The sequence below is a fragment of the Grampus griseus genome, assembly GCF_964374135.1.
Source record: "Grampus griseus genome assembly, chromosome: 20".
Classification (NCBI taxonomy): Eukaryota; Metazoa; Chordata; class Mammalia; order Artiodactyla; family Delphinidae; genus Grampus; species Grampus griseus.
In genome coordinates, this window is record NC_139014.1 from 46,504,155 (window position 1) to 46,529,258 (window position 25,104).

General features: G+C 53.8%; 2 protein-coding genes across 6 annotated transcripts; one reads left to right on the forward strand and one right to left on the reverse strand.

The window, feature by feature from the left end:
* On the forward strand, positions 1-15,199 carry ZBTB4 (zinc finger and BTB domain containing 4). 2 transcript variants are annotated; one of them, XM_082678441.1, is made up of 4 exons: positions 1-128; positions 8,408-8,477; positions 8,924-9,969; positions 10,633-15,199. In XM_082678441.1, the coding sequence occupies exons 3-4, from the start codon at positions 8,933-8,935 to the stop codon at positions 12,566-12,568; spliced, it is 2,973 nt and encodes a 990-aa protein (XP_082534567.1). In that variant the 5' UTR covers positions 1-128; positions 8,408-8,477; positions 8,924-8,932; the 3' UTR covers positions 12,569-15,199. The 2 variants fall into 2 exon arrangements, with proteins under 2 accessions (XP_082534567.1, XP_082534568.1); XM_082678442.1 differs by lacking the exon at positions 1-128 and adding an exon at positions 606-703.
* CHRNB1 (cholinergic receptor nicotinic beta 1 subunit) lies at positions 12,598-24,427 on the reverse strand. Of its 4 annotated transcripts, none has more exons than XM_082678448.1 (11): positions 24,313-24,427; positions 24,127-24,227; positions 23,458-23,502; positions 22,803-22,912; positions 22,590-22,698; positions 22,079-22,226; positions 21,395-21,604; positions 18,166-18,521; positions 17,623-17,804; positions 17,121-17,268; positions 12,598-16,816 (listed from the first exon to the last, which is right to left on the reverse strand). In XM_082678448.1, the coding sequence occupies exons 1-11, from the start codon at positions 24,374-24,376 to the stop codon at positions 16,676-16,678; spliced, it is 1,614 nt and encodes a 537-aa protein (XP_082534574.1). In that variant the 5' UTR covers positions 24,377-24,427; the 3' UTR covers positions 12,598-16,675. The 4 variants fall into 4 exon arrangements, with proteins under 4 accessions (XP_082534574.1, XP_082534573.1, XP_082534575.1 ...); XM_082678447.1 differs by having other exon boundaries at positions 22,079-22,199; positions 24,088-24,227; XM_082678449.1 differs by having other exon boundaries at positions 18,298-18,521; positions 24,088-24,227.
* Between the last annotated feature and the right edge of the window lie 677 nt (positions 24,428-25,104).

Sequence of the window (25,104 nt, forward strand, 5' to 3'; positions counted from 1 at the left end):
CCGGGGCCGGGCGCTGGGGGGGCCGGGGCCGGAGCCGGAGCCGGAGCTGGAGGCGGGCGAAACCGGAGCGGCCGGTGGCGGCCACGGTGATGAGTCGGGCCTGGCGGACGCGGCGCCATCGCAGTCAGGTGGGCCCCGGGGCGAACCGGGCAGGGCCAGGGCGGACCGGAGCCAACAGCCGGGCCCCCTCCCCGCTGCCCGGTGCCGCGGGGGCCCGGGCCACGTCCCGTGCCGCGACCGCTCCCCTTTGGGGTTGACCTGGGGGCTCAGGGGTCGGGGGCTGAATCTGGCCCCGCCTCCAGGCGCGCACGGCGCTGGGGGGGGGCGACTAAGGGGGCCCGGGTACGGCGTCCGACCCAGCGGCGGCCGGGGGGCGCGATCGCCTGGGGCCGTGGAAAGGGCCGCGCTCATTCCCCGCTTGAAGGGTTAATTCTGCAGCCCAGTGTCCCCCTCCCCCTGTGGGGCACGTTGGGGTGGGGCGGGGCGGGTGTGAGCCCGGGCCGGCGCTGCAAGCCGCTGGGAGGGCGATGGCGTAGGAGCCAGGCAGGGGGGTGGGGGGAGGGGTGGGCCGCCGAGTGCCCTAGAGTTGGGGTGTGCGGGGTGCGCAGGGCGAGCAGGCGACCCGGAGCCGCCGCGCCGTCGGGGCAGGGTTGTGGCTGTGAGTCCTGGAGCTTGTGTGTCTCCTCCTGTGTTGTGGGGCAAGGTAAACCTCTCCTGGTCACCACTGTTGGCTGGTGCGGCAGCCAGGGGTCCTGCAGGGCTCTCCCAGGCTATGGGGACAGAAAGCCAGACAGAGAGAGTCCAGTGTTGTGGGGCAGAATTACAAGATGTGGCCCTGTGGCTTTGGGTGACAGGTCCGCATTTGAAGCCGGGCACAGTACCGGCGGAGTTTGTTAGGTGTGGGGTTTTATGTTTTACACCGGCGTGTGTTTTCTTGCACATATGTGTCTGGCGCTGCACATATGAACTATTTGGGAACTGTTGTTTTGTGCGTAGCTGGCGAGGGGTAAGTGCTGTGGAGGGCGCTGGAGTGCAGGGTGTTGTGTGCCCAGCTGGAGAGGGCAGTTGTGTACCCTTGAGTCTGAGTGGGAAGGTGTCGGGTCCGGTCCCGTTCATGCGGCCCCGCTGAGGTGTGGTCCAGTCTCGGAGAGGATGGCCCGCTGGATGGGTTCTTGGGTCCATGTGACGATCAGGTGGCACAGGGGAGGGAGGGCGCGGGGGGATGCATGTCTAGAACTCAGGTCCCGCGGGTCGTGCAGGAAGTGAGAAGCCCCAGGGTGTGTCTCAGGTACCCCTAGGGCGGCTGGCACCAGTGTGAGGGGCCCTGGGTGGAACATGCAGGTTGTGTTTATGGGATGGGGGGGCAGCCGAGCGAGGGGAAGGTTGTGTGTTTGCGACATTCCCTACGGGATTCTTTTGTGACGTCGTTTGTGGGAGCCCATCTGTGCTGTTGGGCTGGGAAGCAAGCTGGTCAGAAAACACTTGTGGGGAGGGCGATGGCGTGACAAGGGCCGTGTGGGCCTCGGACTCTGGAGATCAGCCGTGAGCTGTGTGTGCGTGCCTGCCTCTGCGTGTTGGAGTGGCCGTGTGGGGCTGCTGTGGGGATATGTTAGGAAGAAGGAGGGGAGATAAATATGGGGCAGAGCAAGGGCAGCAGGCGGGAGGCCTGGGTGTTGTCGGGCAGCCCAGCTAGTCTGTGCAGGGTCTGTGCGCTAGCCCCTCGCCGGCCCGCCCAGCGCGTCAGGGTCACCGGGTGGAGAGGCCTGGCGGCTGCGAGGAAACTCAACTTGGACGGAGCAGCTCCTTGGCCATGTTTATGTAAAGGCCGGGTGTGACTCTTGTCACTGAAATGGAAAAAAGAAACATGAAGTTTTCAGCCTCCTCCTGCTTCAACCGTCTCTCTGCCCCCTTGCAGGGATCTCTGCTATTCTGTCTCTTCTGTGATGCACACTGGGCCCCTCCTGCGACCGTGGAAGGGTCTGGGAATGGAATTTGCTCACTAGGCAGATTCCTCAGAACAGGTTTTCCTCACCTTTGGGGCCCAGGCCCTTCTGTAGGGTGTGTGTGTGTGTGTGTGTGTGTGTGTGTGTGTGTGTGTGTGTGTGTGTGTGTGTGTGTGTGTGTGTGTGTGTGTGCGTGTGTGCGCGTGTGTGTGTGTGTGTGTGTGTGTGTGTGTGTGTTCCAAGTGTACATATCGCTGTGGTCTGCCCCTGGCCTGGCGGGGAGGGTGCGTGTGCATGGGGGCAGGGAGGGCACTACGGCCAGGCCCCCCCCACTGCGTGGGGGCGTGCTGGCTATGTCAGGCCTGCACAACAGGTGCACCACGGCCTGGTGGAGGGCAAGGAGGCCTAGACTAGAACTGAGGAGTTCGGGCCCTACCCCTTCCTCGCTGGCACCTTCCCTAAGTGAGCCTCAGTTCCTCATCTTTAAAATGGGGCTAATCACCTGCCCTGTCCGTCTTCCAACAGGGCTGTAGGTAGGTAGCACATGGAAAACATACCTGGAAAGTAGCTACAGTCTGGGGACTATGCCTGTGCCAGCCACTGTCAGCCCTCTGCCAGCACTGAGCCCCTTCCTGGGGCTTGGTTAATAACAACAGTAAACACTTATTTAACACTGTGCACCAGGCACTGTCCTCAGTGCTTTTACGTATGGTCACTCATTTAGTCCTCCCAGCGCCGCGTGGAAGTAGGAGTTCTAAGTACCTCCCTTTTTCAAATGAGCTAGCCGAGGCCCAGGGAAGTAATTTGCCCAAAGCCACTTAGCTAGTAAGAAGTAAAGCTGGATTTGAACCCAGCCAGTCTGATTCCAGATCATGTGCTCTTTATATGTGTCCTCTACTGCCCTTTTGAAGCTTTCTGTGGGCCTCTCTGTGCACCACCCCCGCCAAACACACACGCACTTCTGCCCAATTTCTGCAGAACTTAACACCTGCACCAGTCCATTTCAGAAGACTGGTGTGTTTAAACAGTGACTTAGGGAGTCTCAGCCTGGGAGGGAGAACCTAGCATCCACTGCTGGATACTGGCCACAGGAGCACAAAACGTTGATGAACCAGGCAAAGGAGAGATTGTTCTTGTCCTGAGGGTCAGGGAGGGCCAAGAGGAAGATGGCATTTGAGGTAGATCTTAACATTTTGGAGGGATTTGGGGAAGAGGCTGGGGGGAAGGTTGTATTTCTAGCAGGAGAACCAGCATGGGCGAGGGCATGGAGGTGTGGGACTGCTGGGGATGGAGAGCACAGCGTGTGCTTAAGGGGAGACTCATGCAACGCAAGAATAGAGAGGAAGATGGGAATTAGACTCGAATGCTCAGCTGAGGAATTTGAGCTTTATTCCGGAGTGGAGGCCCGAGAAGGTTTCTGAGCCCAGGAGCGATGCCACCTGAGCTGCTTCGGGGCCGTTGATCCTCAGTGAGAGGAAGGCTGGATGGTGGAAGCTAAGACCAGAAGCAGGGGACGAGCTGGGAAGCCATGGCCTTGGACCATGAGTGTTAACAAGGCCCTGAGCTAGTTTGGGGGCCAGAGGCAGGTTAGAGGGAAGGTTTCCAGAGCCATTCCCAAGCTGGGCCGCAGGGAATTCCCTGGCAGTCTAGTGGTTAGGACTCCACACTCTCACTGCTGAGGGCCCAGGTTCGATCCCTGGTCAGGAAACTAAAATCCCCTAAGCCGCACAGCATGGCCAAAAAAGAAAACAAAAAACAAAAAAAACTGGGTTGCATATTTGACCAGACTCAGTGGCTGCTGGATGTGGAGAGTGAGGGAAAGGGTGGAGTCAGATATGACACAGTTACCATTTAGCACGTGAGACCTCGCGTGGTGATTTCGGTAACCCGCTGGCCCCGGCAGTGTGGCAGAGGGAAGGACCCTGCATCTGGGTTCACACAGGCCTGGATTTGAATTTTGACTCTGCTGCTCACAAGCTGTGTGACCTTGAGCAAGGTAAATCCCTCTGTGAGCTTCAGTTTCCTCATCTGTAAAATTGGGATAAAATAAATGCCAACTTTGGGTGGCTGAGGAAACCATTAAATGAGGCAACGCCTGTAAAGCCCTGGAGGTAAATCAGGCAAAGCGTGAGCACCCTGGAAGTGGTCAAGTTACGCTCGCCACCCCCAGCTCCTGGCCAAGTCAGGCCAGGACTGAGGATGGCGTCCTTCCTGAAAGTGGACACACTCCAGGACGACTTGAAGAAAGCAGGTTCATTCATTTACCCCAAATGTTTTTGATCTCCCACTATGTATCAGGCACTGTTCTAAGCACTGGAGGTAGCAGTGAACAAAGCAGAGAAAAATCTCTCCCTCCCCTGGAGCTTGCAGTCTAGCGATGAATGAACAGTATGTCTTACTAAATGCCAAGGAGGAAAATAAAGTAGGGGAGAGGGATAGGGAGTTTGGGGAGGTACGGGGCGGCCAGGGAGGGCCTTGGGGGAAGGTGACTTTTGAGTCAAGGCTTAAAGGAGGTGGGGCAGCAAGGCATGAGGCTACCTGAGGAAAGAACATTCCAGGCAGAGGGAACAGCAAGAGGTGGAGTGTATCTGGTGGCAGCCCTCAGATCTGCACCTCAGTCACACCTCTAAGATCACACAGCCAGTTAAGAGTAGAGAAATGGTAAAAACAAACTAAAAACCACAGAGCCATCAAACCTACCCTGAAGCCTGATTTCTGCCCCTTTTTCTTCACCACTTCCCCCCACCATTTTCCGGGACTGAGTTCCAAGATGATAATTAGAGCTAGCACTTCCTGAGCATTTGCTGCATGGCAGGCACTCTTCTACGTACTGCCAGTCATCAGCTCGTTTATTCTTTACAACCCTATGTAGTGGGCGCTTCTCATTATCCCCACCTCATTGACAAGGAAACTGACATACAGAGAGGTTAAGTAACTTGCCCAGGGTCCCATAACTAGTGTCTTCTCCACCTCCCATAAACCCTTGCAGGGCAGTGGCCTCTGGTGGGGCAGTTGAACTCAGGAGAGCAGGGTCCAAACCCAGCTTGGTTAGCAGTGAGACCAGGAGCAAATCACCCTGTCACTACGTTCTCTCTACCTGCAAGTGTGGTGTCTAGAGTATTTAAAGCCTCAGTTTTCTCATCTGTAAAATGGGTTTGACACTAGCCCCTGCCTCACTGTGGTCCTTTTGAGTGTTGAGATAATGCAGATAAAATGCTTAGCACTGGATTTGGCACATAATATTTTTCTCATCAATGGCAGCTCCAAGTACCATGATGATGATGGTTCTAGATGATCTCCAAGGGCCAGGCCAGCCTTGGACCTCTGTGGTTCTAAAAAGCCTTGATAGGCCTTGTCCAAATATCTTGGCAGTCAGCACATAGCCATGCCTCAGTAGGCCCCAAGCCCATATGGCTGTGCAGGTGGGCAGGCCTGGCCAAGGGGGTGAGTGGGGGCCAGAATCAAGCTTTGCTGTGCGTGGCCTTTTCCTCTATTTTTTTCCCCTTCCTCTAATTTCCACAAAGATCCTAGATGGGCTGGTGGCGGCCCTAGTGGGTGCTGTTGAAAGAAAAACATAACTGTTTTCCTGTACACTCAACTCATGACAGTTCTGACACGAAATGTATGGGTTTTTCTCCCCACACTGACCAGTTCTCTGACACTAGCTGGGTGTCCTACAATTCAGTTCAATTCCGATACTGTCTGCCTGGAGAGAGCATCAGATCCCAGAGGTTAAGGGCTCATTCCCACAAAACTGCCCCCACTTCAGATACCAGTTTGCAAGCCCAGACCTCCTGTAGTTTTTTTTGTTTTAAAACTTTTAGTTTTATTTTATTTTATTTAGTTTTTTGGCCGTGCCACGCGGCCTGTGGGATCTTAGTTCCCTGACCAGGGATTGAACCCGTGACCCCTGCAGTGGCAGCACAGAGTCCTAACGACTGGACCACCAGGGAATTCCCCAGACCTCCTGTACTTCTGACTGACCATCAAGACATCAGGCTTTCTCATGACCCCATCCTGAGACTTGATAATTTGCTAGGATGGCTTACAGAACTGAGGGAAATACTTACATTTATTGGTTTATTATATAATAAAGGATATGATAATAGCCAAATGAAGAGGTACGGAGGGCGAGGTCTGGAAGGGTCCAAGGACAGGAACTTCTGTCTTCACAAAGTTGGGGTGCACTACCCTCTCGCCATGGGGATGTGTTTAGCAACCAGAAGCTCTCTGAACCCCATATTTCAGGGACTTTTATGGAGGCCTCATCACATAGGCATGATCGATTATTACCTGAGTCTCCAGGCCCTCTTCTCTCCCCAGAGGCAGTGGGGGACTGGGGCTGAAAGTTCCAAACTTCTAATCATGGCTCTGTCTTTCTGGTGACCAGCCCGCATCCGGGATCCCACCAAGAGTCGCCTCATTAGAACAAGAGACTCTCCTATCACCCAGGAAATTCCAAGGAGTTGAGGAGCTTAATGTCAAGAACTGGGCTCAAAGACCAAATGTTAGAAGAAGATTCTCCTAGCACCCCTGTTACTTGGGAAATTACAAGAGTTTTAGGAGCTCTGTGTCAGCAATGGGGACAAAGACCAAATATATTACAGTTGACCCTCGAACAGTGTGCGGGTTAGGGGCGCAGACCGTCCACGCAGTGGAAAATCCAAGTATAGCCTTACAATCGGGCCTCCGTATCCAAGGTTCCGCATCCTCGGATTCAACCAACCTCGTATCGTGCAGTGCTGTCATATTTACCATTGAAAAAAATCCACGTGTAAGTGGACCTGTGCAGTTCAAACCTATGTTGTTCAAGGGTCAACTTTATTTTTTGTTATATCACAGTATCACAGCTGTAAACATGTCCTTCATCCTGATGTGATATAATCAAGAACGCAGGCTTTTGAGCCGAACTTCCTGAGATCAGATCCCAGCCCTGCTACTAACTGGTCATATATCCTTGGGCAGCGACCTAGCATCTCCAAGCCTCAGCCTGTCACTTTAAAGTCAAGAAGCTAACTGCTACCTTTTAGGGTAGTGATGAGGAACAAATGGGGTAATGCAAGTAAAAGCATCAACTCTTGGGGGTCCCTGTTGGCTGGTGGCTGTCACAGAAGGGAGTGGGAGGCCTTGCTCTCTTTCCCCATTTTACAAACAGAACTGAACACCAAACCGCGAACGGGGCCCCTTCCCCTGGATTCCTGACCCACCTGCAATCCAGCAACTCAACTGATGGAGAGGCATTTGACCTAGGTGTGTGCCTGGCAGTCGGGGCTGTTAGAACTTTTGAATATCACCCCTGTTTACCACCCTCCTCGTCCTCCAGGAGAGGGCTCAGAGCAGTCTTTCGGGAACATGAAATGGGCTGTGGAAGGAAGGCAACTTAGTCCAGATAGTATGAGTAATAAATGGGAAGAGAGCGTTTTCTGGAGGGGTGGGAATTGTATGAGGAACTCCTGACGCAGGACACCTCGGAGGTCATGTGTGACCCAGGGCGTGCGCAAGGGGAGGGCTCCCAGGCTTCATGGAGAGTTCATGAGAGGGGCCGAGAGCTCTGCTCTCAGGTCAAGAGGCCTGGGTCTGTGAACAGGCCCCACCTGTTATGACCAGCTGTGTGTCTTTGGCTAAGTTACTTTATGGCTCTGGAATTGAGATCTTCAACTGAAAAATTAGCCCCCAAAGCCGAGGCTGTGAGGTGCTTTCTGGGCAGTGACCACCACAGCTCACATTTGGGCTGCCTGCTATTCCTTTTGGATGAGGCTCCCAGCAAGAGAGAGATAGGGGTTGCATTCCCCACCCTCCCCTTTTTAAGCCAAAGTCCTAAAGCCACCAGCTGTCAGAATAAGGAGTAGGACCCAAGCTTCCTCACTCCCGGTCTGGTGGCCTTTTAGTGCCCTTCAGAGATTGGAGCAAGCTGGCACGTGTGCAAGAGTTCGTGGTCTTCAGTGGTCACCTGGCACCTAGGCCAGAAACCCCCTCTAAGATTTAATGTCAAGAGGTCCTCTCCTAATTTGAATATCTAGCAGCTTGGTCCAATGAAAAAGCTCAAACAAATCTATCTTGATATGTAAATGAGACTATTATAGTGAAAGACAACATGCAAATCTTTGATTTCCTTTGAGCCCCGAAGGTTGGGCCAAAGGGACTTGAGAGTGATCCAGCAGGCTTCCCTGGACCTACGGGATTGAACTGTGCTCCTGGATTGTTTTGAGGCAAATTGGGAATATGCAAATTATCTTGTTCCTGTACTTCTGGGGGCCAGCAGCACAAGGCTTTGCAATAATTTGTGTGAACTCCTAGGTCCAACTGGAGGCAGCTCAGCAAATAACCTCTCGGGCTCCCAGGAGGGTCAGGGTCTGCAGAGCAGCCTGGGCCTCGTTGGCCCTGCACACTGCGCCACCCCCCACCTCCTGGGTCCCCTCCCGTCCGGTTCCCTTATTGAGGACGGGGTTTCTGTTTCCCCACAGAGGGAAGAGGCCCGGCAGAAGGGACTCGCTGAGCCACCCCCGCTCTGCTCCATGTTGGCTGTGCTCTCAGGTGAGGTGGTGCGAGAGGTCTGCCCCGCGGGAGGCTGGGCCTGAGGCAGCAGGCCAGCAGAGCAGCCGTGTTGTCCAGGCCGGGGAGTCCTGAGAAATGGTCAGCAGAGGCTGTGGGGCCTCCCTCCCCCTCCCAGTGGGAGAGAGGTGTCCATTGCTTACCTCGCTAGTCTGTGGCTTGGAAGTCTTGACCCCTGACCTTCATCAAGACCGGAGGTATTCCTGGCCTCTACCAGCCCCCGACGTTTGACACACGGGCGTTGGATGCTGGCCGGACGTGGGGTGGCTAAGGTTAACCCCTCACTTCCGTGACCAGAAGTCAGTCAGCCTTCCACCCGTCTCTGGCCAACAGCCCCCAACCCCCTCCCAGCTCACCTCTGATTTTAGAGGCCCCCGCCCTCTGCCCAGCCTCTGAGATCCTCCCCTGGCCTCTTCTCCTCCATCTAGGCTGGCGCCATGCCCCCCCCAGCAGAGGTGACAGACCCGTCCCATGCCCCCGCCGTCCTGCGCCAGCTCAATGAGCAGCGGCTCCGTGGCCTCTTCTGTGACGTCACCCTCATAGCCGGAGACACCAAGTTCCCTGCTCACCGCAGCGTCCTGGCTGCTTCTAGTCCCTTCTTCAGAGAGGCCCTGCTCGCTTCAGCCCCACTGCCCCTCCCACCAATTACTGGGGGCTCTGCCCCCAACCCTGCCTCCACCACAGCTTCTTCCTCCTCCTCCTCTTCCTCCTCCTCTCCCCCTCCACCCTCACCTCCCGCTTCATCCCCACCCCGGGTCCTGGAGCTGCCAGGGGTCCCAGCAGCTGCCTTCTCTGATGTCCTCAATTTCATCTACAGTGCCCGGCTGGCACTACCTGGTGGTGGAGGGGACGGGGCAGCCGTGGCAGAGATCGGCGCTCTGGGGCGGCGTCTGGGCATCTCCCGCCTGCAGGGCCTGGGGGAGGGAGGTGATGCCTGGGCACCTCCTGCCCCAGCCCCCATGGCCACCTCGCAGCCTGAAGAAGACAACTTCGGGCCTGGGCCTAGGCCAGCCGGGGAGTGGGAGGGTGACAGGGCTGAGGCCCAGGCCCCTGACTCACAGCCTCCCCTGCCCCGGCGGCCCCTCCCCTGCCCCCGATGTGGGAAAAGCTTCATCCATCCCAAGCGGCTGCAGACCCATGAGGCACAGTGTCGTAGGGGGGCCAGCACTCGGGGGTCTGCAGGGCTGGGAGCCGGGGGCTCTGGCCCCAGTGGCCCTTCAGGAGTGGACGCCTCAGCCCTGCCCCCACCAGTGGGCTTCCGAGGTGGTCCCGAGCACGTGGTGAAGGTGGTGGGCGGCCACGTGCTGTACGTGTGCGCGGCCTGTGAGCGTTCCTACGTGACCCTGTCCAGCCTGAAGCGGCACAGCAATGTACACTCGTGGCGGAGGAAGTACCCCTGCCGCTACTGTGAGAAGGTGTTCGCCCTGGCTGAGTACCGTACCAAGCACGAGGTGTGGCACACCGGGGAACGCAGGTGAGTGGCCTGCACGGCCGGGGATGGTGGGGGGAGGGGTCACATGGGATCTTGTCCATTCAGGGATCACAGGGACAAGGGAGAGAATGGGCAGAGCATGGGGCCTAGAAACTCATCCTGAGACGCCTGCTCACCCACTAGCCCCTGCTCACCTGCTTTCCATCACTCACCTTTCTGCCTCCCTTCAGCCCCGTTTCCTTCCGCTGATGTTTATTAGCACCTCCAGGTGTCACGTCCTGGCTTGGTGATGTGGAAGAGACCGAGGAAGAGAAAGTTGCTTCATGGGACAGAACTAGGGAGCTCAGGCATGTCCAGCAACAGCTGTAATGCACCCCTGTTCATAAGACATTTCCCCCTTCTGTCATGTGAGCTTCAGAAGAAGGCTTTGGGAGGTAGGCAAGGTGTGTGATTATTCCCAGTTCACAGACGGAACAGCTGAGGCCTGGCATCTCACAGCCAGTGGGGGGCACTGTACTGGGACTGGTGTCCTTTCTGAGGCTGGCAGGGTGAGACAAGCAGCCTTTAAGGAGGGTGAGCAAATGGCTGGGGCAGTTCAAGGTCTGAGTGGAGGCAGGAGAGGACGTGGGAAGCTGAGGCCATAGCTTCACGGCCCCTGACTCAACTGGCTCTGGCCCTGCCCTGTTCCATGCCGTCCTGGCCCAGGTACCAGTGCATCTTCTGCTGGGAGACCTTTGTCACCTACTATAACCTGAAGACCCACCAGCGAGCCTTCCATGGCATTAGCCCGGGCCTCCTAGCCAGTGAGAAGACGCCCAATGGAGGCTATAAGCCCAAGCTCAATACCCTCAAGCTGTACCGCCTGCTCCCCATGCGGGCGGCCAAGCGGCCCTACAAGACCTACAGCCAGGGAGCCCCCGAGGCCCCCCTTTCTCCGAGCCTCAACACTCCGGCCCCTGCGGCAATGCCGGCCAGCCCACCACCCGGACCCCCTCCTGCCCCAGAGCCTGGCCCCCCACCGTCTGTCATCACTTTTGCCCACCCAGCTCCCTCTGTCATTGTACACGGGGGTAGCACCAGTGGTGGAGCAGGGAGTGGGCTGGCCAGCACAGGGGGGGCCCAAGCTGCCTCAGTCATCACTTACACTGCTCCGCCACGGCCCCCCAAAAAACGTGAGTACCCACCTCCTCCCCCTGTGCCTGCAGCTGCCCCAGCCAGCCCAGCCCCAGCCGGCAGCCCAGCCACAGCCACGGAGGAGGCCAAGGGCCGGAACCCACGGGCCACAAGGACTCTGACCTACACGGCCAAGCCAGCTGGTGGGCTTGGCGGGGGCGGGGGTCCCCCTGCAGGGCCTGGCCGGGGTCCCTCTCAGCTGCAGGCTCCACCTCCACTGTGTCAGATCACTGTACGAATCGGTGAGGAGGCTATTGTCAAGCGCCGCATCTCAGAAACTGACCTGCGTCCCGGGGAGCTGAGCGGAGAGGAGATGGAGGAGAGCGAGGAGGAGGATGAAGAGGAGGACGAGGAGGAGGACGAGGAGGATGAGGAGGACGAGGAGGAGTCGAAGGCTGGCGGGGAGGACCAGCTCTGGAGGCCCTACTACTCGTACAAGCCCAAGCGCAAGGCTGGAGCCGCAGGCCCGGGCAGCAGCGGGGGCGGCGGGCTGCCCAGAGGCCGCCGGCCGCCTCGCTGGAGACAGAAGCTGGAACGGAGGAGCTGGGAGGAGACCCCGGCGGCCGAGGGCCCCGCAGGGCGTGCCCGTGGCGAGCGGAGGCACCGCTGCGGGGACTGTGCCCAGACATTTGCCACCCTGAGGAAGCTGCGCAAGCACCAGGAGGCCCACGGCGGGGGCTCCCACAACTCTCGGGCTGGACGGAAGCCTTCCACCCGCTTCGCCTGCCCTCACTGCGCCAAGGTGTGCAAGACGGCAGCCGCCCTGAGCCGCCACGGGCAGAGGCATGCTGCCGAGCGGCCCGGGGGTACCCCCACGCCTGTCATTGCCTACTCCAAGGGCTGCGTTGGCACCCGAGCCGGGGACGTCAAGGAGGAGGCTCCCCAAGAGATGCAAGTCTCCTCATCCAGCGGGGAGGCGGGTGGCGGGAGCGCTGCTGCTGAGGAAGCTTCCAAAACCGCCTCGCTCCAGGACCCTGTCATCTCAGGGGGGGAGGAGCCTTCAGTGGTGGCAGGAGGGGGTACCTATGCATACCCACCTGTGCAGGAATTTCCACTGGCTCTGATCGGGAGTGGCCGGGAATCTGGCAGTGGCAGGGGAAAAGCTGGGAGTGAGGGGCCAGTGGGGGCTGGGCGGGGGGACCGGATGGAGGGGATGGGGGCTGCCAAAGTCACCTTCTACCCTGAGCCCTACCCACTCGTCTATGGGCCCCAGCTTCTTGCCGCCTACCCTTACAACTTCAGCAACTTGGCCGCTCTCCCAGTTGCTCTTAACATGGTCCTACCTGATGAGAAGGGTGGGGGGGCCCTTCCCTTCCTACCAGGGGTCTTTGGCTACGCAGTCAACCCTCAAGCAGCACCCCCTACCCCCCCAACTCCACCGCCCCCAACTCTCCCTCCACCAGTCCCCCCTAAGGGAGAAGGGGAAAGGGCAGGGGTTGAAAGAACCCAGAAGGGAGATGTGGGGTGAGCTCTGGGCCCAGATCCCCCCTTTCACCAGATGCCACCCTCCCTGAACCCCCGCCACTACCAGCTCCCTGGCCTCCCTGCCCCTTGGGAGCCCCTCCACACTCTTGTGCAGGGACTTGGGGGCCTCTGGAGCTCAGGGGTCAGGCTGCTTTGTGTGAGATTGTAGTTTTCCCACCACCTGGGAAGGGATCTTTGGTGGTTCCCCTCTCAGTTCTCCTCCAGGGAATGGCCTCCGTGAGGGGCAGGGCCAGCTCCCATCCCTTCTCCAGCCCTTGGGGCAACTGAGCAATATACTTAAATGAATCTCTACTCATAGCCCCCACCAGCTCTGAATGTCTAACCCGCCCCCCTGATTCGTAAACCTAGGGGGAAACCATCTCTCTCACCTAATGTTCCCCCCTCGTTCTGAAGCTTTCTCTAAGCCCTTGCCCAGATGCTTCCCAGCACATTCCATCCTTTGTGGCCCAGGGCCTGGACCAGACCATTGTGATACCTGACACTCACCTGGGAGTGTGGCTTTGGATTCCATTCTCCCCGACGGTGGGTTTCTGTGCCCATTTCCTTCACATTAAGATGCCATCCCTTCCTTGGCTTCCATGCCTTTGGATCTTCCATATTCCTCCTTATACTCCTAGACTCTGGAGATGGCCTCTCCCATCCAGGTCAAGGAGGTGCTGGGGGGAGGGCTACCTATCTGTTCCATGGCTGAGTACTTTCCCAGCCCAGGGCAGCACCAATCTCAGCCCTACTTTGACCCTCAAATCTCGTGAGCCCCAGACTCTTCCAAGGCAAAAGAAGTAGGTAGATTGCACCTCTTCCTGCCTCTACATATGGCCTCTTCTGGGCTAAACCAGATTTGGGGGCCAGGAGGGAGGAGCTCTATATGGGATGGGGAAGGGAATCTACTTTCTCCCTGTTTTTTTTCCCGATGGTTTCTCCCAGACTAGACCAAATAGCCAGAAAAATGGATGGGGGTTGGATGGGTGGGTAAGCCCAAGATTTGCACATGACCTCCCATCCTTACCTTAACCTCCTTTTTTCCCCCAGTATCACTTCCCTCACCAATCACTCCAGATGGTTTTTGGTGAACCATCCTACTCCCTTGGTGGGCTTTGGGGTATCCCCACCAACTTTCCCTGCAAAATAGCACCTTACACCCCATCTTTGACTCAGTTCCCCACGCCCAAAGATCCCAGCCTAGGGATGGGGTACAGGGACCTTGTAAGTCCCTAATCCCTAATTTGCACTAGTTAACCCTGGTCAGGGGTCCCTATGTTTCCTTCCAGTGGGGGAGTTGAAGAAATGTTTGCTCCTAATTCTCTTTGATAACTGGGCCTCCCCACTCTGTGATTGGATGAACATTTTCCATCCACCCACCTCCCCCCCCAGAAAAAAAAAAACAGCTCACGAGGGGAGAGCCAGTTTGGGGGAGCAAATTTGAAAAATGGGAATTAGAGGAGTGCAGTTTAAAAAGGGGAAAAGTTGTCATCAAAATGGCAGCCTTTTTCTCAGCTACTGTTTTTTGGGGCCAAGATGGCTGCCCTCTCAACTGATGCTGAAAGGGCAAGATCATGGCTTTTGGAGGGAGGGGGTTTGGGGGGAGGGACAGGACCAACCTCCTGCCTCTTCTCGCCCTCCCAGCATACGGAAAGGGGAGGTTTTCGACAGGCTCCCTGAATGTTAACCACGGAGGAGTGTCGCTCCTTCACTCCTCCTCTGTCTCTTTGCACTTTTCTTGGTCTTGGCCACAGTCCGAGTGAAGAGTTTCCTACTGAATGTACCATACCGAGTTCCAATTTTTAAGGGGGAGAAAAGTTTAAAACGGGGAAAAATGCAAAAAAAAAAAAAAAATCACAAAAAAAATTCCCACAAATCTTGTTTCTGGCACTTTAGAAAAACTGCGAATAAAAGTACATAATAAAGAATACATATATATCTACACACAAATTATATATATAAAAAATATATATATATGTATATATATATATATATATATATATATATATATATATACACACAGCGGAACCACAAGAGAGACTGAGGAAGGCCTTGGAGGCAGGGGGCAGATGCGATAACAGTCCCCCTATATCCTTAACCTGCACTCCTCTGAGGCAAAAAGGCACAGAGATGGAAGGGGTTGAGGATGGACCAGGGAATTTGAATTTCAGAACAGGTCAAAATTCTAAAACCATGGACATTTTGGGAGAACTGAGAATGTAGACATTTATTTTTTTGAAAATATGATTTAGGAAAATAGTTTCCAGAATTTGGTGGTTCTGGGCAACAAAGGAGATTGTGGCGAAATGGCGATTAAAATACATGTATCGGAGTTGGGGAACTTGAATATTGTGAATTTCACATGTTGGAAATTTGGGATTTTGCAATTTTGTCTTTTGAAAATTATTAAGTCTTGTCAGTTTGTGCCCTCTTTCCCCATGTTCCCTGGGAAGAAGGGTGACGGTGGAGTGGGAAGGCCACTGGTTCTGTGCCACAGCACGCAAGATTTAGAATTCTACAGACTCTAGCTCTATACGTAGTGAGGACCCAGATTTAGAGAAACTGACCAATATTTATCTCCGCATTTGTGTGTGTGTCCAACTCTCTAGGCCAATAAACCAACAAGACAAACGAACTGTGCTCCGCAGTGGGATGCCAGGTGCAATTATTGGCGTGGCTGGTGGGTCTGGCTGGACAGGGACATGCTAACCTTGTCCCACAGGGATCCCTACAAGTTGTAGCCCTATTCTCCCTCTTAGGACACCAACTTCCAGCAATTGAGTAGGCGTGAGAGCCTGTTGACCCTAGGTACTTCACTGTAATTGCTGCAGCCACTAGGCTAAAGCTGACTTTGCTCTGACCTTCAGGCAGAAACATTAACGCAGTCCAGTTCACAGAGCCTGCTGGGCACAAGATCTTCATCTCCCAGATGAAGCCCTTTCTCCAAACTGAAAGGAAACAGGCACAAAGTGTGTGATGGCCATAAGAGACACCAACACCCTTTCTTGTTCCACTCCTGGCCTCCCACGGGCTTCAACTCCCTGTCCCTCCTCCCCTCCCCTGTATTTTGTCTAGTGTTATGCAGGCATGGGCAAGTAAAATGAGTGGTTAGGTGGGTGGGGCCTTGGAGGAATTCTGATACAAATACCTTGACCAGAGTGGGCAGCCACTAATCAGCTCTAGCAGGTTGCTGCCAACAGGGGAATCAGACCTGGTGCTACTGTAGTTCTTAAAAAGTTTCAAGAGAAGCCAGAAATCCAAATTTCTCTGTGAAATATCCACATTTTAAAAGTAGCAAACCAATTCAAATTTTAAATTCTGCTGGCCAACAACATGGGCCAAACGAAACACACCAGTTTGTAACCTCTGATGTATACTGTATAATGCTTTTGTTCTCATCTTCTCATATGATCCTCAGACTAGGGAGCAGATATTATTATTAGCTTCATTTTACAGATGGGGAAACTGAGGCACAGGGCAGTTTAGTAGCTTGTCCAAAGTTTGAGCACCAAAGCTGGAACTTAAGGTTTTTACAGTGTGCTTTTTTTATCCTCATTACAAATGCATCCTTTTAGAAATAACCTTTTTTTTATCCTAAAGATAATACATATTACAAAATACAATAAACTACAGAAAAGTAAAAACAAAGAAAAAACGACCACTAGTCCCAACATGCAAACATAAACACTATTACTTAGTGTACTTCCTTACAGAAAAAAAATTTCCCTATTCATTCAACCAGAGGTACTGGCTGTATAGGTTAGGATCTGTGCTAGGTGCTGGGGATATTACAGTGAACAGACATAGTTCCTGCCCTCAGAAGGCTTACAATCTAGTTCTTGTACTTTGTTCCATTCATTGCCAACCTAGATGTGAATATCCAATGGAGCTTCTTCAAGAAGCCAAAGAGTAAATAATCGGATAGTGCATTTCAGGTGGGCCCAAGGCCCCCATCTGCCCAGTCCCACTTGGGCTTCCTCCCTAGAAACGAAATGATGAGAGGATTGGACTCCTAGTGAAGGACTTAAGATGCAGAAAGGGATGGGACTTGAGAGTACTACCAAACTCTCAATTCAACTGGCCGAGAACCTCGGTCTCGGCCCTCTCGTCCTCAAGGAAAGGGGTCGGGAGGGGGCAAATGGTACGTGGCGTCCAGAAAGATGACGAGGGTCCCGACGCTCGTGAAGATGATGAAGGTCCACAGGAAGAGGCGGTCCACCACCATGGCCACAAACTGCCAGTCCTCCTTCAGCTGGGGGTAGGAAGAGGAAACTGTTCCTGAGCTCCAGACCCCCAGGGAAGGCGGCCCCAAGGCCCTGTACCGCACCCAGGTCCTCCTACCACGGCTTTGAGACAAGGGCGGGCCCGCAGAATAGCAGAGAGCAAAACTGCAGGCGACGGAGGTGAGTAAAGAACAAGTCGGAAACCAGGGGGCGGGACCAAGTGAGGCAAACTTCCAATCAGAAATAAAATCGAGCGCTGGGGGCGGAGTCTAAGTTTGTAGGTGGAGCCAAGGCCACCCAGGCCTTGCCTTGGCCCACCCTCTTTGGACTCACCGCGTCGTGGTCCTCCTGTTCCTGCAGCTGTTGAGCGATGTAGCTGATTGAGGAAACGACCTCCCGTAGCTCGGGAGGCAGGCCCACAGCCCGGCTTGGACCATCGGTAAATCGCCGCAGGTCCGGGGCAGACAGTTCAGGCTGGAACCTGGAAGAGGCAAGTCTGTTTGGCCACGACCGGGGCGCAAAGACGGCCTGCGCGGGTGCTCTAGGCCCCGCCCCGACTCCCTCCTCCAACGCCCATCCAGGTTTCAAAACGTGAGAGAGCACTTCAGGTTCTCTCCGACAGCGGCGACCTCTCTAGCCTTCCGCAATTCCTCCTATTCCCTTACGCTCTAGTTCCCACCTCCCTGCAAAGTGGGCAACAGAAGGGATACTACAAGTCCCATGATGCTCAACCACGACATCCTCCGGGAGCTTAGGACGCCTGCCTCCGCACAGTCTCCTGGGAAGTGTAGTTCTCCCTCTCCCTTCTACGTGGGCGATGGGGAGTAAATACTACCTGTTGGGTTTGGGAAAGAGAAAATCATTTGGTGGCTTGCGGATGAAATATTCATCTGTTCCCCGACCCCAGCCACTTCCTGGAGAATCCCTGAGAGGTATAGGAGGTGGCTCCGGTATCTGGTCTTTCTCAGGTTTGGGTCTCTTCAGACCCAGATATGGAGGGAGTTTGTGGATAAAGATCTGCAGAGTAGAAGAAGAGGCGTATTGGAGGGGGCTCTTATGCTCTCAGACCAGAAGGGAAGCCGCCAACCACCCCCACGGCACGTGCCCATTCCTGCGCATGCGTGCATGCGTCCCACAGATGAAATGCAACTACACAGCCCAAGAGTTCTTAAGTGGGTTAGGAGGCATCCTGACTGGAAAGAAAAGTTCTGAGGGCTTCCACCCTGATAGTACCTAACCCTTAGAATGCTTCCTTGGGACCCACGATGGGCAGTATTGATGAAGAGAGTCTGGGATCTACGCAATGTTAATGATGGGAGGATAAAATTAATTGGGCAACATTTCAACACCCAAAGACCTTGGCACTTTGACACTCTACCAGGAGTTGTAGTTCTCCCTCAGGTCTGTGAAAGGGAAGGTTGAAGTCGGTGGGAGGGAGGAGCGATACCTGGACAAAAAGCCAAATACTAGGATTGAGAGTTAACACAGGTTGGAGAGGAGATCTTCTTACCTGACGGACCCAAAGGGGCATTTGATGGGTGTGGGGTGAGCGATGGTGCAGGTTGAGGACTACGACGCTAAGGATGACTGAGAAGGTGACGAGGACCATGGTAAACATGAGGTATTTGATAATGATGGGGACAGACAGGGAGGTCTCAGGCACTTTGTCTGCCAGCAGCAGCAGGAACACAGTAAGGGTCAGCAGGGCAAAGATCGAGAGCCCCATCTTCTCTCCTTGGGGGACAGAGGGGAAGGCGGAAGGATTAGGCTTTGCCAGAAAGCAATCTCCCTGGCATAATCAGTGACCGTGTTTCCAGCCCACTCAAGGACAGGCTTTTGGAAGGGCCAACTGCATGCAAATAACTCCTACATTTATACCTCCAACCTGGACTGATTCCCCTAAATTCCACACTTGTATCCACCTACCTACTTAACCTCTCCATTTGGGTATCCACTAGACATCTCGAACTTAACATGTCCAAAACTTAATTCCCTCACCACCGACTCCCCACATAGTCTGCCTCAGTTCATAAATGACAACTCGACCTTTCCTGTGGCTCAGGCCAAATCCCTTTGAGTCATTCTCAGCTCTCCTCGCTCTCATCCCATATCCAATCCATACCAAACCCTATTGGCTCTATCTTCAAAATATATCCTGAAACTGATGACTTATCACATTTACCACTACCATCCTGGTACCAGCCACCATTACCTCAGATCTGAGTTATTACAAAGGCCTCCTCTTTGCTTCATCCTTTGCCCCCCTGCTGACTGTTCTCAACAGAGCAGCCGGATTGATCCCCTTAAAATGTAAATCAGATCATATCACTCCAGTGGCTTCCCATCGCCTTTAGCATAAAAGTCCTTACTGAAGTCTACAAGGCCTTCCCATTAGCTCTCTGACTACATCTCATACTGTTTCTCTCTTGCTTACTTCATTCAGTTACGTTGGCTATTTCTTGAATATGCAAGGCACATGCCCACCTCAGAGCCTTTGCATTCACTGTTAACTCCTCCTGGTAATTTCTTCCCCCAGATATCTACCAGGGTCATTCTCTCACTTCCTTCAAGTCTTTGTTCAAATATTGATCAAACATTCCCTTTTTAGTGAGGCATTCACTGACCATCCTATTTTTAAATTGCAACCCCTGTGATAAACCATAGCGGAAAAGAATATGAAAAAATATATATATATGTAAATGAGTCACTTTGCTGTACAGCAGAAATGAAACACAACATTGTAAATCAACTATATTTCAATAAAATTGTTTAAATAAATAAATAAATTGCAACCCCTACCCCCATTCTCATCCTCCCCAAACCCTTTTCCTATTTTTCCTTCTTAGGAATTGACCTCTCCCAATATACTATCTAGGACTTCCCTGGTGGCACAGTGGTTAGGAATCCGCCTGCCAATGCAGGGGATGCGGGTTCGAGCCCTGGTCCGGGAAGATCCCACATACCGCGGAGCAACTAAGCCCGTGCGCCACAACTACTGAGCTTGTGCTCTAGAGCCCGCGTGCCACAACTACTGAAGCCCACGCGCCTAGATTCCGTGTTCCACAACAAGAGGAGCCACCGCAATGAGAAGCCCGTGCACTGCAACGAAAGTAGCCCCTGTTCACCACAACTAGAGAAAGCCCCGTGCAGCAACAAAGGCCAAACGCAGCCTAAATAAATAAATTAATAAATTAATAAAAAAAAATAATATACTATCCAATGGGTTTATTATGTTTACTGACTGTCTCCCCCACTAGAATATAAACTCCATGAGAGCAGGGATTTTTGTCTGTTTTATTCACTGATGTATTCCCAGTGCCTTGCACATTACAGATGTTCAACAAGTATTGTTAAATGAATGAATGGACCAACCCCTGTAGCAGGAACTATATAGCAAATCGAAGGATCTAAAAATGAAACCAAGTATGTAAGAATATACCAGGTGGCTGGTTATTACTGTGGCATACAACAGGCGCTGCAAACTTCATGGAAGGCATTGAAATAAGTAACCATTATGGTCTGTTCTACTTTAGTCCTGTAATATTGGGTTCCAAGATTTGCCTTGCTCCAGGAAGAAGGAGAAGTTACATGTGGAAGTGTGTTCTAGAGATGCATCACTCTCCTTCCCTACACTGAGAGAGGGCTTGATTACAGAGAGAAGGAAAGCGTGTGCTTTTTGTTTGTTTTGTTTTGTTTTTCAGGCCACAGCAGTGAAAGCCCAGAATCCTAACCACTAGCCTACCAGAGAACTCCCAGTAAAGCATCTTTGAATATGAGAGTTTAGGATATCAGTCTCTGGATCAGACTAGTACTAAGCAGGGTTGGAATAGCAACACTGCCTCTCTCTGTGTAATGTCAGGTGAATGACTTAAAGTCACTTAGCCTCTGTGAAACGGGAAGACAATTCAGTACTTACCTCACAGAGTTGTGAAGATTAGAACTGAGTTAATATATGTAACACATTATTTGTATTATCTTACAGCAAGTGCTCAAAATTAGAAAAGACTATACCTACACTTACACAAAGCTTACAGAGTACCAGGCATAGTTCTATTAACTCAGTTAATCCTCAAAATAGTCCTATGTGGGAGGGACAACGACTGTCCTATTTCCAGATCAGGACACTAAGAGATTAAGGAATTTGCCCAAGGTTACTCTGTTAGCATATTGTGCTGTCTCCTAGAGAAATGTTGGCTATTATTTCCAAGGGACATAGGAGGTTAAGGGACTAGTAGGCGGCATTTGACAAGTGGGGGAGGGAGGATGCCAGGAATGCGGAAAGGGAAAGGAAGCGTTAGCTAAGCCTGGGAGTTTGTTGGTCAGAGGAGTGGCAGTTCCAAGGATGAGATCCTAGGATTCTGAAGGGAAGAGTTCAGAAGTTACTGGGTGCAGAGAAGTGAGCAGCAGAGGGGAGGTAGAGCTTGAGGTTGGAGGGGAAATCTGGATGCAGAGGCAAAGGCTCTTCCTGAAAGGAAAACCTGGGTGAGATTGCTGAAGCACAGTTCATGAAGGCTTGAGTTGGCAGGAAAACCTTCCCTGTATTATGGGTGAAGAGCAAGAACCTGAGCTATTGGTAAGAAGGAGTGCTGGGCCCCTTCCCCTCTTACCTGCATCTGGTGGCAGGTAGAAGACGAAGATGGCCAGAAGAGTGATGAGGATGCATGGGGCAATGACGTTGACCAGGTAAAAGAGAGGCTTCCGGCGAATGATGAGGTAGAAGGTGACTGCTTCACGCCGTCTTTCCCCGCCTCCCCTAGGATCCACTGGAGGCTGGATTAGCCGAGAAGGCTTGTGAATAATCTCCCATTGACCATTCTCTTGGGTGGCGGAGGCGGGGGAGAAGAGAAGGTGACACAGATGTGGAACCTGTCTTTGTTGGTGCCAGATATACGGCTTTCTTTTCTTTTTCTTTCTTTTTTTTTTTTTTGCCTCACTGCGCCACCGCGCTGCTCGTGGGATCTTAGTTCCCCAATGAGGGATTGAACCCGGGCCCTCAGCAGTGAAAGTGTGGAGTCCTAACCACTGGACCGCCAGGGAATTCCCAGATATGGCTTTCTCTGCCACATCCTAGAGCAGGAGGGACTGATGTCATAAGGGGCTAGATATGGTCCCTGGGCTGGAAAGCCCATCTCTAATAAATTTGAGCAAGTCTCAATTTCCATAACCACAACATATAGACAGTTATACCTATCTTGCTGAACCCACAGGGACTCACTGATGGAGTATATTTATCAGCCTGTTAGAAACTGGAAATCATAAAGCCCATGGACATGGGAGCCATGCCCACTCACCAATAAAGGTGCCTTCATGAATGTGCACTTCCTGCCGCTCCTGCCCATCGGGACCCAAGCCGGTCTGCAGACTGACTTCTGAGCTGTCATAGCTATAGGAACTGAACACCATGGTGCAGTTCTGCCAGTCAAAGGGGAAGTAGGTGACCTGGATGGAGTGGAGAATCACTAGAGCTGCCAGAGAGCTGGTCAGGGCTGGGGGAGTTGGGGAGGTCACAGGGCAGACAGGGGTCAGAGGCTATGGGGCACTAGGGAGATAGGGACCACCAGGAGAAGATCACAGAGAAGTGGAGTCACAGGAATAAGAAGGTTATGCGGGGAGGTCATGGACAATGGAGGGGGGCGGTCACTGAGGAAGACTGAAAGTCAATGAAAGTGGACAGAGAAGATGAAACTCAACGGAAAATCAGAAGGGTAAGAGAGACGTGAGGGTCATGGGGATAATGGAGGAGGGATATCTGAGTGAGGGTCTCTAGGAGCGCCCTGAGCTTCCCAGGTGGGGCCCGGACACCTGGATGCTGCAGCTGCTGCGATAGATGCCCGGGGGCTGCCAGCGCACGGAGCCGTCGGAGGACACCACGACGCTGATGTCCAGAGCAACATCAAAATTTCCGTCGTTGCTGCAGGGAAAGAATCTTCTTATCTGGGATCAGGCCCCTCCCTCCAGAGGCCGCGCCCCTCCAGAGGCCCTGCCCCACCTCCCAGACTTTGGGAACATCCTTACTTGTTTAGGAGCACCACGTCTGGTAGCCACACGGATTCGGCAGTGATGCGGAGTGAATCGATGCCCTCGTGCTCCTCAGGGTCCCAGCTCAGCCTGTAGTCAGTCCACTCCTAGGGAAGCAGAGGCTGAGGGGCCGTCTGGGGCTGGAGGCTGGATGGAGTCTTGGGATGTGCGAAGGAAGTCCGGACAGGGAATGCAAGGGAGGAGAGCCGCGCAGGCATGGTCTGTGGTTCTGGAGGCCGGGGCTCTGTTTAAGACTCCACCTGCACTCTTTGGGACCCTATCAACTAATTTCCCCTTCTCTCTCATCGGGCCCCAATTTCTTCTTTCTGTAAAAACGAGGGGGTTGCACGCTAGCCTCTAAAACAGTGGTTTTCAAACTGCAGTTAACGACCCTTTTCATAGGTCCGGAATCAAATGAGTGGCCCCAAACCAGTGTTAAAAAAAAAAAATTTAGAATGAAAAATGCATGGAATGCAGCTCCCATAGTAAAGATAGGTATTGTTTCCTGAAGCTTCTGTTTCAGTTATAAATGTGTTTTCTGAGGCCGTGATGCAAAAAAAAAAAAAAAAAAATCTTACTGGGCGGGACATTCGAGGAAATTGTAAAGGCAGCGGGACGCCCACCCTTTCCCACCCTGCGGGGGTCTCCGTACCAGGTCTAAGTAGACCTTTGTGCTCATCTCCTCATCCTTCTCGTTCTAGAATGGAAAAGTTTAAAGGGTAGATATGATGTCAGTGTAGAGAAATGAGGGGCTCGGTGGGTAAACTCTCCCTGGAAACTCCCCTCTTTTTCTGAGTCGCACCCTCTTGGGTTCAAGCCCCACCTCCTATAAACTGCGTTGGCTTAAGCTCCGCCTCTATCTCGTAAACTTCCTGCTGGCCGTACAGCCAGCCAGTTCATTTACCAGTCCCGGCCCCGGCCGGAGTGAATCTCTGCCCGCTGTTGTTTATTGACCCTGTCCGGCACCAAGGTCCGCCCCAGCCTATGACCCCGCCCCAAGGTCCGCTCTCCGGCCTGTCCATCGGCCCCAGCTCCACTTTGAGATCTGCCCACAGGCCCGTTCGTCATCCTGCCCGGCCCCATCCTGGCCCGTCCATCAGCCACGCCCACAGCTTGTCCATTGGTCCGATTTCGACCCACTCTCTACTAATGGCCCGTCAGTCACCCAGCCTGGCCTCGCCCCGGACCCCGCCCACAGTGGTCCCTGGGTCCCGCCCTGCCTAAAGCCACGCCCCCCAGCCTGCTAGTGGGCCAGACCTCAACTCCCCGCGTGCGCCCTCACCAGGCTGATTAATTGCGCTAGGCTGAGACCAATGCTGACCCCGACGCGGTCTCCCACCTCCCGCGCCGGCCTCACCGAGCTATCATAGCCCGAGAAAAGTTTCTCGCGGAGTCGGCCCTCCGCCTCCGAGCCGCGGGCGCCTGGAGGAGGAGAGAACTGAGTGAAGCCCTGATGCCCGGCCACGACCTCTGGCCCTGTCACTGCCCCTTTGAGGCCCAGACTTACCCGGGGCGAATGGCGCCCCCAACGCCCCCAGCAGCAGCAGCAGCAGCAGCGCCCCTGGGGTCATAGCCCGCCCGCGTCGCTCAGTGAGTCCGCTTGGGTGAGCCACCAGGACAGCCAGCGCAGGGGAAGTGACGAGGCGCCCAGGAATGTGCACCTGTTATTGGGGGGCAGCCGCCAGCCTACCCGCCCCGCCCCTGGGACTTGATCCCTCCCCGAGCGACTGCCAAAGCCTGCTACCCACAGATGGCAGACAACACTTCAATTGTATAAATCGTCTTTAATTGAGAAAGCATGGAGTGGAGACTGGTCCCCGGGGAGCAGAGCCTTTTTGGGTACCTAACACCCAGCTGAGGTAAAGCAAGTTCTATTCAGTTAGAAGCTGGAGGGGTGTATGAGGTCTAGAGACCAAGAGGCCCTCACCCTCCTTGGCCTGACCTGTAGGGGAGAAGGGTGGGACTTATTGCTGAATTGGTGTCTCCTCATTTGAGGGGGTTCAAAGCTATGTCCCATTTGTCTTTTTTATTCTAGACCCATTACCCTAAAGACCTCAGCTTTAAAGGGGACCTGGAAGGAATTCCTGCTGAGGTAGCTAAGTGTTCATGTCCCCCCAACCCAGGCACAGGTCCAGTCATGCCATGGTTCTGGCCACTTTCCCATCCTAGCTGCCCTTCTATGAGCCAGGGATTCCTTCCAAAACTCCTCTGCCCTTCCTCAGCCTCTGTTCCCTGGCAGGACCCCAGCTGAGCTGCAGGAGCTAGAAACTGCATGTAAAAAATAAGGTTAGCATTCTAT

Excerpts from the sequence above, each read along its gene's own strand:
- ZBTB4 (XM_082678441.1), top strand. The coding sequence starts at position 8,933 with ATGCCCCCCCCAGCAGAGGTGACAGACCCGTCCCATGCCCCCGCCGTC. Across the intron at positions 9,970-10,632 it reads TGGCACACCGGGGAACGCAG|GTACCAGTGCATCTTCTGCT; the intron begins GTGAGTGGCCTG and ends GTCCTGGCCCAG.
- CHRNB1 (XM_082678446.1), bottom strand. The coding sequence starts at position 24,376 with ATGACCCCAGGGGCGCTGCTGCTGCTGCTGCTGCTGGGGGCGTTGGGG. Across the intron at positions 24,228-24,312 it reads GGGGGCGCCATTCGCCCCGG|GCGCCCGCGGCTCGGAGGCG; the intron begins GTAAGTCTGGGC and ends CTCCTCCTCCAG. Across the intron at positions 17,269-17,622 it reads CTCTTTCCCAAACCCAACAG|GTTCCAGCCTGAACTGTCTG; the intron begins GTAGTATTTACT and ends TGCCTCTTCCAG.